The 13,930-nt window shown below is 38.1% G+C and overlaps 1 protein-coding gene across 13 annotated transcripts in view; it reads left to right on the forward strand.

Annotated features, from left to right (window-relative positions):
* dlg2 (discs, large homolog 2 (Drosophila)) overlaps positions 1 to 13,930 on the forward strand; it is a 174,311-nt gene that overhangs the window by 25,503 nt on the left and 134,878 nt on the right. For 11 of the 13 annotated variants that reach the window (XR_006845155.1, XM_046409776.1, XM_046409780.1 and 8 more), the window contains exons 3-4: positions 5,516 to 5,667; positions 11,143 to 11,211. Coding sequence is in view for 12 of the 13 variants with exons in the window: in XM_046409776.1 (XP_046265732.1) it covers positions 5,516 to 5,667; positions 11,143 to 11,211 (221 nt within the window). In the remaining variant the exon portion in view is untranslated. Of the gene's footprint in view, positions 1 to 1,992; positions 2,060 to 5,515; positions 5,668 to 11,142; positions 11,212 to 13,930 lie in introns of those variants that run through there. The other 2 variants (XM_046409782.1, XM_046409778.1) reach the window with 2 other exon arrangements.

Here is a 13,930-nt window from a genome sequence, read left to right on the forward strand (position 1 = left end):
ACCTTGGAACTATTCCAAAGAAGTGGAATTTGTCACCAATACCCATGATATATATATTTTTTTGTACTTGTACTTTTGTACTTTTTGCACTTTTCTACTGACTTGTAAAACATATGATGGAATATTGACACAGTATTGGACTAAATAGAAAAATAGAAATAAATGTCAATACATACTGGAAGAAGACAGAACAGCCACTTTGCTTATTTGTTGGTTATTGTCATCACTACCACGGACAGACAAAATTCTTCTTTAAATCATCAGAATTCACTCTTTACAGTGAGTCTCTCACTTCTGTCGAGAATAGATAGAAATCATTGTCTTTGTTTGAAGTAGACCTTAGTCTTAAAAACACCTAAATATTACTTGAATTCTGAATTAGTTAATTAATAATATTTGATGCAATATAACATACTCTACAGCTGAGCGTTATTTTGTGTCAGAACCTTACATGTGAAACACAGACTGGGATTTTGTCATTGTATTTTCTGAAAAGCCTTTGTATTAATGGTTAAAGTCAAGGGCTTAACAGATACTTTCGCTGTTAAAGTGTATTTACATGGTTTAACATTTTAGCAAGCAGTTTATCCTGTTATATAACTTGCTGAATTTTTACCTACCTTGTAATTTTGCATGCTGCACAGAACTCTGTTAAAATCTGTAAAAACCATGAAAGTTTAATTTACTTAGTTGTAAATCAACCAAGGTTATAAAGACCTACCCATCTGTAATGTAAGAAAGAAGGTAGTCAATTTCTCCTTTCTCAAACATGGGAAAAATCTGTGTCTCTTCACAGGGCCATTCCACTTCCCACCTTGATGTTCTTTTTGTTTACAACAGCAGTACTAAACAAATATTTGTTGTACCTCAATGTACAGAAAAAATTCATTCTCTTTTAATTGAAATCAAATTAATCGATAGGCTGATGTTGGTGATTTTGTTGATGGCTGCCACCAAAATAGTCAATTAACTGATCGGGCGATAAATGGAAGTTTAATTATCAACAATTTTGTCAAGGAAAAGATTCAGTTCCAAATGTAAACATTTGGTGCTTTTGTCTGCTTCTGTGTTATATCACTTTAATTGGAAAATAAGACTGTAAGTAAAAAAAAAAAAAAAAAAAAGTGTGTGATTTTGATGGTATGTTCTGTACAACATCTGTTGCACATCTGTCCGTCTTGGGAGAGGGATCCCTCCTAAATTGTAAATTGGGGATCAAAGGACAGATTACACTGTACAGATTGTAAAGCACAATAAGCTATTGTGATGTATGATCTTGGGATGTATAAATAAAATGACTTCTGGGAACTGGGGTGGGTTTAATCATCTTGATATTTTCTAAACAATATGATGTATCACTTAATTAAAAAAAAAATATAGAAAAAATGAACAGGTGAATCTGTAATGAAAACAATTTTTTTTATTATAGCTATCTCAGAGAAGGGAATCACCCTCATCAGTGGAGACTCCCAGCAGGACACATTGTATTAGACATGTGCTAACCCTGCACTTGACATACAGTTGAAGTTGTCTCTGCAAGGCTCATGATGCTTTTTACATGCAAGCCATGTGCACTGGAATACCGTGCCAGCTGCCGTCTCTAAAGCAGCTCAGCAGCACAAAGAATGAATGGGCCATTCCTGAGCTAGTAATCACTATCTTTGTATTAAGTCCTTAATGCCTGATCCTAGACTTGTACATAGCACAATATAAACACTACATTTGTGTAAAAAAAACCAGACTATGTAGAAAGTGGATGTCTGATTGTTGATGAGTTGTTGAAACATCATCTGTTGATGGAAGAAGTGGAGATTTGTTCATTAAGGGGAGAGTTGCTGGCTGTGTTAAGCACATTACCCAGAGGAGAGCTGAATTAGAAATCAGCTATGCCGGGTGGAAGGTCATTGTCTGCATTGAAGGGAACAGGCGTCCTCTATGTCTGAGGATTAGGCTCGGTGTTAGCTTGCCACCAGGCATCTGGTCCTCCCCACGGCACACTGTTTCACAGGACAGCAACACTGCAGCATGACTGGAGAGAGCAGGGAGGTTTTACTGCATTGTAAGTTACGCTCGACAACTTTCTGCCGCTGTAATTTTAAACTGAAACTTCCATTGAGCTTTGTTTATAAAAAGCCGTTGATGATCACAACTAGTAGAGCAGTTTTGATGGTTTAGGAGTGTAATGTGGTAAAGAGTCAGTGCTCGTGGAAGTGACATGGAATTGAGTTCTGCTGTTATCTCATAACGTAGTTTTATTTTAATTCTGTACAAACAAAAGTCAGAGCTTATTTAGTTTTGTAAAGACATGCTAAATAGGACATTTGTCATAATTCTTACACATATACTCGCCCTGCTGTACACCAATCATTCTCGAGCTGTTGGGGATTTGCATAAATATTGCTGTGCTCATTTGTGTGCATTTCAGTTCAAAAATATAAACTGATTTTGTTTGTTTGTATACAAAAACTACATCAATATTTACTACTGAGGTCATTTTATTTATTTTCTGTTTCTTAAAACAGATGTGTGTAATCATTTGTTTGCCACTGGGACAGAAACATGATCTTGTGTCTAGTGGTGATGAATACTAATGGTTTGTTTCTACTGAGATCTATTTAAATGTAAATGAGTCTTTTATTTGCAGAGCCAAGGCATTAGACCGGTGTCACAGATCACTTGCTATGATTCTAGTCTTTGGTAAATTATGGCTAGTCATTCCATAACAAAAGCATTTGAATTAAATGTCAAACAAAGAGCTCACTTGAGTTGTACAAAGCATCTGCTTTGTGATAGGAAGTGTCCATTGATTCAGAAGATGTTCATGCAGTGAGGATGATAAAGCAGTGATTCAGCAGTGACATTCAGTCAAATTAGACCAAGTGTAAATTTTTGCACCAGTATGGTCACTGGCTCTGACTAAAATGTGCCATTTCATCTGATATCAGTAATTCCTAATACTTTTGCCATAATTTTAATAAGGACTGTTGAAGCACACTTGCTTCCCCGAGTAGGTTGATGTGAAAGAATTAAATAGCGTCGTTGAATAGCCTTAAAACAGAGTTATTTATTTAGAAACAAAGATCTTTGGAGATCCCGCCACAGAGTACAAGTCTGTTTCAGCCAAACGCCAAGTGGGATCTAAAGCACTCAAGGAAGTACATCATTATATATACTTTAAGATAACACTGGTTGTTAGTCTCAACACCTTTCCACTCAAGCCAGAGGGGAGGGGTGGTGTATCAGTGTCTTCGCATGTCGGTCAGAGTGACTCGAGATATGGTGTCCTTCTCCTACTATGCATGATACCTCTATCTCTAGTGTGCAGTACTGAGACAAACAACCAGTTCTACATGATTATAACATTATGAATTATACCAAAGCATATAACAGAATAAGGCACGGTAAACATTTATTAATCCACAGGACCAACAGAAAAAGGTTTAATTGAAGCACTTTTTTCCTTTAATATTTCAGTGTTATGATTAAAAAACGATTTGTATTATTTAAATTAAGAGTCCGAGGACCTTGTGTCTGTTGTGTCTATTTGTCTAAATGCTTTTCGAAATGTCTTCTTATTATTACAAATACAATTCCAAGAAACTGTCTGTGATCAAGAAACTAGTTATACCAAATGCCAACATTAAATGCCTCATTATATGATGGCCAAAATACTGCAGCTGAGTCCAGCTGTTAATTGAGGTAGCTTTCACTATATTTGCCCCAAACCAAAAACTTCCACGTTGGTGAGCTCAACTCACATAGCCAGGCCATCTCCACACTTTGTTTTACTTCTGTGCAGACCTGTCTGTTTTTCCACACCTGTCTTTATTAACCGATTTCTCACCCTCTGCACAAAGGCTCTCACTCCACAATGCTGTATCGCAGGTTGATGGTGCAATGCAATGACACAACCGCATTCATTATGTCTGTTTACTGTGGTTTGCATTTCGTGCATTGAACTCAAACTTTCTATTGAACAATCTTATCTTTTCTATCTTAATGAGTGTTTCCTGTTTTGGTATTTGCATGTGGCTGTTTATGGAACTTAGGTCAGTAACTTGCAAAAAAAGTGTTGCTATGGCTGACTGTAGGAATATTTGAAGAAGAAGAATCAGCTTTATTGACAGTATATATATTTTTACATACACACACTGAATTCGTCTTCTGCATTTGACCCATCCTTAGTTGAACACACATGCGACACCCGGCAAATTACATGCAGTGAAACACACAGGAGCAGTGGGCAGCATCAAGCGCCCAGGGAGCAAAGTGGGGGTTGCGTGCCTTGCTCAAGGGCACATCAGCTGGCTAATGGGGGGGAGCATTTGTCACATTAATCACATGTCGGGTGGGGGAATCGAACCAGTCGATCCTCCATTCACAAGCCACTTCTCCAACCTCTAGGCCACGGCTGCCCTCACCTGGCAGACCTGAAGCCTTTTTAATTTAAGAGCTTCAATGAGCGGCTCATCCGGGAGTTGTACCCGTGACCTCTTGCACCCAAAGCAAGAATCATACCCCTAGACCAACGAGCCACTCTTGGGTTTTCACCAAGAGTGTAATAATAACTGTGATACGGAAGTAAGCTGGAAAGAGATGAAGAAAAGATTGAATGAAAATACTGAAAACCTGGTTTATTGGGTAGACAGCAAGCTGATTGCCTCCCTTCTTAACTTCTTCTAATTGAGAATTTAACCTAAGCGTTGAGAACAGAACTGTTGCCTCTTTGCGACAACATCCCAGGTTCTGTCGCTGGTGACTCCTTTCATTTTGGAGTTAGCATGTTCTTTAAGTGTTCACATTGGTTCCCTCCCACCTTTAAGACATGTTGAGTATAAGGATTGGTTGACCAAAGGAATACAGTCATACAGTAGGTAAAAGAATGATATTCACATGTTGGGAGAAGAGGTTTGATTTTATCATCTGAGAATTGAGAACAATGCAGATGAACACCTTCTGCTGTTTAGGCACAAGGGAGCTTTTGTTGAAATTTAAGTTAAAACCGTGGAGTCAGTAATGGCCTCCATATTTGGTGTGTATTTATATCTGGCAGCATATCAGCAGTGGTTTGCACCCACTATACATGTTTTCATTCGTAAATATGCATTAGAAGTCCTCCCTAACATCTTATTAATTACTGTCTTCTTCACACTGGCGATTAATCCAGCATTGCACCATTTATGTTTTTAACCACTCTAACAGCACTTATTGGTTGTTTTTTGTATACATATACACAGATACAAAACATAAAAATCTGAGCTGCTGAGAACACTGTTCTCAGAAACAAGCTTGAATGCAGAAACAAACTTGAATATGCATTTTCTGGCTCATGAATGCCCTTGGATGTTTGGGTTTGCACAGGATCTAACCACAGGCAGAGACATTGTTATTGAACTGTGAACTGTGAGTGCCAATTCCATCATTTGATAGAGTTAAACTGTAGCGCTGATTCAGGTTAAACAGGTATCCGAAACAAATTTGTTTATTTCATTGATGAGACTGTGTTTTCTTGTAGATATCCAGGAGTTTTATGAAGTCACACTACTAAACACTCAGAAGAGCTGCAAGGAGAAGCTGGAGGAGGTCAACCACATGGCAGAGAAGTGGGAGAAGGGTGTTTCTATACAAAACACTGAGCTTGCACATTCTGCCTGTGCCGTGGAGGAGGTGAGTCTCTGACACAGTGTTTTTGCCCAGCAACACCTCTGACTGACTGGAGAATTACCTCTCTATGGCTCAGTTGTCTGCTCAAGTCATTCCAAATGTGCAGAAGTAAAGCTGGTTGACAAATTTCAGTAGCAACAGTAACAACAGCAAAGCATGAATCCGGAGACATGTTGAACATTAGGGTCAGAGCCTTTAAAAAGGCCCTTGAGTCACTGTAGAGAGATGTGCTGTCTTTTGAGCTGCCAGCTCAAAAGCATATAACGTGATGCTGGACATGCAGTGTCCTGCCTGACGAAAGCAGGTTAATTTAAATTAAACATTTTAAGTCACAGGCTTATCAGTCACAAAGATATACATGAAGATGGCCATTTTGCTGATTACTGTGAAAATACTGCGCCTTGTCATTACAAGTGGTCCTCTAACGATTTTATGCCTTAAGTTCAGATCACTTGTAGGTTAGAAGGGGCCATTTAGGAGGCAGGAAGAGTCTAATACAAGCTGTTACTAATGTGTTATTAATGTACTAATGTTACAAAGCTCAAGGCATTAGTGTCATAAAAAAAAGGTGGGAAATTACAAGAGTAAATGACTTGCGGAACAACAACAAGTAGCAAGTGAGGAAGTTTCTTCATAATCCAGCATCAGCTTGGGTTCACAGAACTGTCACTCAGAAAATTCAGTCCACTTTTTGCTCTTTCTGTGCTTCTTCACAATAACTGAATGGAGCATAATGAAGTCTGCTGTTGTCTGTCTGTTACTGAGTTGCATTATGGGCAGTATGTGAAATATAAAATACATATGTCATGTTTTTGGAGCTCCACCTACATTAGAGACTAAAAGTCACAAGACTTCCAAGTGGAATTGGAAATAGTCTTAAATTGCCTTGGGTTTATTGAATGACATATTACTGTAGTTGTTTAACCATTTCATGAGGACATACCAAGCAATTTGTTTGTTCCTATACCAAGCTGGTACAGTGAAGAGATTCAAAGTCCACTTAGTTATGCTTGGACGTATTATTTTAGAGGTTTTTTATTTTTAGTTCGGTAAAAATACTCGGTAGTTAGGTATTTTAGTTCACTTTCAATTGAGAAGGTATAATTGTGTCCCTGCTGGGCAAAGTCTTGTACAACCCTGATTCCAAAAAATGTAATGGAATAGAATGCTGGGAAAAACATCAATAAAAATAGAGTGCAATCTTTGCAAACAACAGTGGATGTCTGAAGTGTTCCTGAGCCCATGTTATAATATCCTTTGTATGTGTTTCACCAAGTTTGACTCTCGCCCCATTCTTGCTAATCACTTCGAGGATGCCTGTTTCATACTGAATCATCTTACTCTGGCCTGTTACCATAGAAACTGTTAACCTGTGGAATGGTCGAAGCAGGTGTTTCTTTTCGAGCATTTCACAACTTTCTCAGTCTTTTGTTGTCCCTGGCCCTAACTTGTTTGAAACATGTTAAAGGCATGAAATTCAGAATACGGTAAGCAAATATTTACAAAAATCAATGAAAAAAAAAATCAGTTAAATTAAACATGTTGTCTTTGTACTCTTTTCAATTGAGTATATATCTAAAAGGATTAGTAGATTATCACATTCTGGTTTATTTATGTGTTGCACAATTTCCCAACTCAGTATCAGGGTTGTAAACAAACCAATCTCATCTTATTGGATTAATGAGAAACCCACTGAAGTTTGTGGAATCATAGCAAAAAAGGTTTAACAAAGACACTCAAAACTCATGAACCAACAGTGAATGAAATATGCTGTCTTTGAGAAATTGTGTCCATGTCATGAGGGGAAAAAATACAGATATTTGTGGCTGGAGGGTTTGAACAGCTTCTTCAAACAAAATATGCAAATCCATCCATCCATTTTGTATAGCGCCAAAGCACATAGATGACACCGACTAGACCGCTATGGTGTCCTACATGCACTTTTTGCATGTATACATTTTTCGAATATTGATCATTTGTTTAATATCCAGGTAGAATTTTTGGTGCACAGTTTGAGAGTAGCAACGCTTAACGACTTGTCGGTAATCTTGCACATCCATACTCTGTGATGAGTGTCAGGTCAGTATTTATCTGTCTGGCCCGCAACTTTACTGTTTACTCCGTTTACACCGTTCTGATAGCAGCTGTTTTCAGACAAGAAGCTCTAATAAACCCACTGTATGCTACATTCTCAGCAGCAAACAGTAGACAAACATGGCTGACAACTAGGTGAATATTTATTTATTTTTTTAAGTTACTTTATTAATCCCAAGCTGGGAAATTGCTTCTCTGCATTTAACCCATCGCTGATTGAAACACATGCAACATGCAGTGAAACACACAGGAGCATATTGGGGGTTGACATGTTAGCTGGCACATCAGCCAGGGGGGTGGGGACATTATCACTCCACTCAAATTTTTCCTGCGGGGGAATCGAACCAGCGACCTTCCGATCACAAGCCGCTTCTCCAACCTCTAGGCCACAGCTGCTCCCCGGCTGCCCCCAGCATTTAGCAACTACAGAGCCAGGTATTTTCCTCAGGAGTGAGTCAAGAGTAAAACTAGAGCAGACAGACATTGAACATTGAAAGTGGACAATCATTAGATTAACGCAGATACACTCTAAATGTTTCGCTTTTGAAAGACAATAATATGGCAGTGTTGTGTTCACAACTTGTTTTCGCTGCCCCCCAGTTGGCCAAAAAGTAACAAAGAAATGAATTCATTTTTTCCTAATTGTTCTGTTGATTTTTCTGGGTGATGTGTGCTCACTCTTGTGCACTCTTGTGGAGTGTAATGAGGAATTTTTGACACCCGGAACACACTTGACATTAAACAAAGGACTGGCGATGTATCAGGGTTGTTGCTATGATGCCTGTATCATGCAATCATCATTCTGTGCTGCTGAAATTTAAATACTACACAGCAGTATTCACATATCACAAATATCTGAAAGATGAAGAATAGTTTTCACTTATGGCATTAATAAAGTTTGAGATTTTATTTTTCCATTTTACCCACACCTAACAACAGCTCATAAAATCTGCAGCAGCAGTATCCTGACTGTTCATCCAGTTGTAAACATTAAACCCAGAAGCTTCCATCAGCTACATTTGAAAATTGTCAAATACACATGGGCTTCAGTTTACTTGCAGATTATGGTATAACGCAAAGCAGAACACTTTACACTGTACTGGCACATCAATGAACAGGGTGCATCTCCTACATCAGCTGAAAGCTTTTAGAGTTTGGTTGAGGGCAATGAAGGACTGAAAAGCATGAATGATTAATGAAAATATCCAATGATTACCAAGAAAAATCTTGCATCTATAATGTGGTTCTTTATGCCTCTTATTTCCTTATATCTTACATTATAAGACAGACATACTGCATTTTGAGAGCAAAAGAAAGCAATGACTTGATTTTTATTTTGGTCTTTAAATTAGATGTAAAATGTAATGTATTGGAGTGCTGTAACAACCACAAAATAAAGAGTAATTGTCCTAAAACATATAGGCTGAAGTTAGAGTTGCCATTCTAACATTATAAAGTGTACACTACTTATGACGAGCTACATTATGTCGAGACAGCAAGTTAGTGCTATATACTACAGTACATGTTAAATCTATGTACTAGAGATAATTGTATTGTGTTTTCATGATATTATTGAACTGAGTGTCATATGTCTTAAAGACTCTGTATGTGCAGAAGGGACCAGTGAATCCTTACAGTGGTTCATCACACAAAGAGAAACATCCTTACATTAAAGCGTGACAGTTGTAGGTCAGTACCTTTTGAGGTTTGCCCATAAACCTGATATAGGCTAAAATAATTCCTGGTATGATGCTGCTTTTGTTTTGGTTTTCGGTTGATGGAGACTCTTGTTAAGTGAGAAAATACAGTCTCTGTACACACCAGTTGTGTTACTAATAACATGTTTGGCTTGGAATGGGACCAACCAGTTGGGTAATCCTGTAGTAATCCTATTTGTCAAACCTTGTGCGTCATACCTGTACTTTTCACTGTAAAGGAGTGATGGAAGTGAGCATATACATTTCCTAACATATCATGTGTAGAAGTTCTTTATAGATTTCAAAATAGCCTGGTGTTACAGTAAGAACTACTACTACAGCTAAACTACTACTATCCAGCAGTACCAGAATAGGGATAAGTGAAAGGGATTAGAAGAGTCCTCTGAGACTGATGACCCCACCATAAGGTCACGGTACACTGCTGTTATATCCCCTTTTCTGTTACCACAGTCAGCCCTCTGAAGATTAGGCAAATGTCTTGTCAAATAATGACATGGCAGATGGTCTCATGCAAATGAATTAACAGGGTGCACACGGATTATTCAAATATATTATCAACTAAAAATATTTTGTTTACGCAGCTCGAAGGGTGTGGGTTAGATTTGTATAGATGTAAGATAAAAACAGAAACACTGAAGTAATCAGGAGCTTGATAATTTTTTGTGATAACATGTGGAATAACTTATCAGTAATTAGTTTTAATCCTTTCTGTTATTGATGATAATCCCCGAATAAGTAAAACTAGTTGCTGTACAAAAACAGATTCCAGCTAACATCCTCTCTCAGGGCTTTGTGGTGACTTCACAACCTGCTTGGGACCTTAATGCATCTCTCACAGTCATTTCACTGTCGTCTCTTCAAAAGGTCTACCAGAAAAAGTCCCAAAGAAAGTTAAAAAAAATGCTGAATGAATGAATGAATGCATTAATGAATAAGTTAATAAGTTATTTTCTGAACTCATGTGCATTAAAATGTTGTGTAATGTTGTGTTGTACATTTATTATCCTGCCCGTTCAGTTTGGCTGATTATCTTGTCAGTGTTTCAAATGTTTTCAACAACGTAACAGCATTAGGCATGTTAGAAGACATAAACGGCTAGAAAACAAACATGACATAAGCTAAATTGATTTGTTAACTTGAATAAAACAACAAAGAAGTTACGTTTTATGTGTTAAAGGCTTGTTGCTATAAACAGAGGGAGGGATAATGCAGACCTGCGTTAAGTGTGCCAGGGATTTATTTTTGGTTGCCGCAGGCACATATAGGCTTACACTATCTCATCTACTAATTAAAGACTTACCAAAGCAGCAGACAGACTGAGCAGCTGATGATGACTCCGTCAGTGCCAGTTCTTGCATAACCCTTACAACTGTAATTCTTGTGCATTTAAATGTCAAATATATTTTTATTAGTTGCTTAACTGTCAACATTTCAGATTCCATTTAAAGCTTTATTATTTATTTATTAACCATATACTATATCTTTAAGAATTTTAGTGCTCACTGTGGCAACCCAAAATGTATTCATTGGTAAACCTCTGATGCAGTGCACCAACCTGTATTTGACTGATCTACAATTCATTCAGGCTATGAAAAGCTAATTTCCTGAAAGACTCAGTGTTTTGGTGGTACTTCCAGTGTGTTATGCACCTGTTTGTTGTTCCCAGCAGAGGGAGCAGAACAGCTCAGAGCCTAGTGGGATGGAGCAGGGAGAGAGCAGCACCAAGGCCTCTGTGGTGAGTCATCTCTGGAAGCCATACATTCTTTCTATGTGTGTCTGTGTTTCACATTAGGTTTGTACATCACACCAAGTGACCCAGCATCCACTGTGGTCCATTTCATTCAGTAATCTAGTCTTTTCATTTCATCTTATCATCGCTTATAATGGGATGGTAGGACACTGCAATGACATGCAAAGCATCTTTTCTCAGAAGTGTAACTGTTCCTAAAGAAGCAATTTGTAGCTCCGCAAGCCCAACCATAGTGAGTTCACAAATGTAAATGAGTGTATGAAAGCAAGAAAGGCACAAGTGATTCTAGGGCTTGGGTCCAGAATAAAGACTGAAGTGCCATTAACATCACTGTTCTGTGGACATCAGGGACAGAGCATTGAGTGACCAGCCTCTGTAAAGATGACTGATCTTGCTCCTTTTTGCGCCTATTTGTGGTTATCTGACATCCGAATATACTATTTGTTCTTTTCAGTCAGTAGCTTTAAGTATTTTTTTGTATTATGTTGAGGTGTTCAGAAAATAAAAAAAGTGAGAAATACAGTATATCCGTAGAAAATATGCTACTGTTTGTGCTATTAATAAAGGAATTATATCTTATTTAAAGAAAAAAGAACCAGTGCGGAGATTTTACCTGCCAGGCATGCTTCCTTAAATGATTAGTGTCATCCATAAATAATATGCACAAAGGTCATGCTGCATTTCTTTTCATTTAATTTCTGCGAAACAAAACTGATCGAGAGCATACCTGATGATTTTTTTCAATGGCATGTCAGAAAGTGACTTGCAATGAATGTGTAGGGTTCAGGCACCGGCACAGCTTCAAGGTCAGAAAGTATAGCAGGCTTTTGAGTAAAGCTCTCTAGTAAGCTGTTAGCACTGTCAGCACTGTTGGTCACATACAGCACATAGACCAATCCAAGTTTGTCACACCAAGTCTGTATATATGAGTGGCAGCCCTAACAAAGGAGGTTAAAGCATTCATTCTCTCTAATGCAATAAGTTGAAGCTGCCTGAGCCGCATCACCTGAAAAGATTAGCCCTGTTGCTCTGGCAGGGGGAGTCTGAGCTGGTCAGTGTGTTCAGTAAGAACAAGAGATTGGGAGTGTAGAGGTGCTGCTTTGACAACAAATGAAAGCTGTGATCACGGTCAAATTCTGCAACACACCACTCCACCGGGATGGCTCCAGCATACAGGTACCTGGACAGTTTAGGTGGGGGGGGAAATGTGCTCACAAGCTAATAGTCTCAAGAGGAAGAAGGTTTAAACATCAGTAAGGCTAAGTTTACCTGGGAGCTGGGATCTAACTGGCTGACGTGAAAGGTTAGTGATTCTTAATTTACGGCACAAGGAAACTGAGCCAAAGTTTCTCAATAACACACATATGGCTGTGTTATCTCCTTTATTTACTTCAGCACTGTAATAAAGTCTTTACATACAGCGAATTAAATTAAGTATCTCAAAAGAGAGCTGCATCTAATGCATTTTTTTTGAAAATCTTTTAAAACACTTGCTGAAGAATAGACATGAGTACCGTCAAACTGGGGTGACTGTATCTCTACCTTCAGACTTTTTATTAATGACAAACCAAAGGTGGCACAATTTGGTCATTTTTTCAAGCTGATTAGTAGTTTTAGTTATTTATTAGTTTTTGGTGGTGTTTTTATACGTGTCAAATGACACTCCCACTTATCACGTCATCTAATTAATCATACCATTGAGTTAATGGTATGGCTGTCAATATTATTTTGTCCTTTGGCTAATTAATGTTCATCATTTCATGTGAAAATGAGAAACCAATATCAAATATCAGTACCATTATCAACCAGTTTAATGTCACTGTTTTATTAATTTGATTTAGTCCTTACCTTTCCTCTTACATTGCCTAAGTAAAACTTAACTGAAACACAGCTCTGTTCTACACTGTGCTACACTACACTGTAAGGCTAGTTGAGGATGGATGGATTTTTAATTAGGAGCACTGCAAAGATTAGGTCTGTTTTGTCTTTTATCAACATAGAGAATTTTTCCTGCTTTCACATTATGGTTCCTGGACTGCTATAACTTACTCCTATCATGTGTCTGTGAGCATTAGCCACGATTGAGATGCATCATTCAGCATCTCATCAAATATTTGTAGTAGATGGAAGTGTGCAGTCGGCATGTCTTGTTGAGTCAAAGGTGGTTCGGTCACGTTGGGATGACAATACACGTGTGGAGACTAGCAGTTGAAAGTGTGCTTTTTAGGTGGCAGTGAAAAGTCTGCTGCTACAGTGTGGATAAATTATTTTGGCTGAATTTGGTTGAAAATGTTACACTTCTATCCAAAAACTCATTGACAGAATAAATGCTTTTCAAAACGTAGCATGCTTGAATAGCCATTAAAAGATGACACAAATACATGCATGTGTCAAATCAACTCTTGAAACCATTTGATGGGCTTCTTTAATGAAGTTATTATCATTTCTGAACCGACTGTTACTCCACAGTGTGGCGTCTCTTCCACATCAGTAACCGTTAAGGGAACAGCCATTTTTATTTCGTTGTGGCATTACTGCTTTCATCAGCAATGCATTGCAGTTCTTGTGTATGTCTTTGTGTATGTTTGGCATGTCAACACTATGATAAGAGGGATGTTGATGATGCAGTAATACTAAAACAAGCCACTTGTGGAGCCAGAGAGCTCAGGAAATCAGGCTTTTAAGAAGAATCAGAATCAGCTTT

Source organism: Scatophagus argus, chromosome 14, assembly GCF_020382885.2.
Source record: "Scatophagus argus isolate fScaArg1 chromosome 14, fScaArg1.pri, whole genome shotgun sequence".
Taxonomy (NCBI): domain Eukaryota; kingdom Metazoa; phylum Chordata; class Actinopteri; family Scatophagidae; genus Scatophagus; species Scatophagus argus.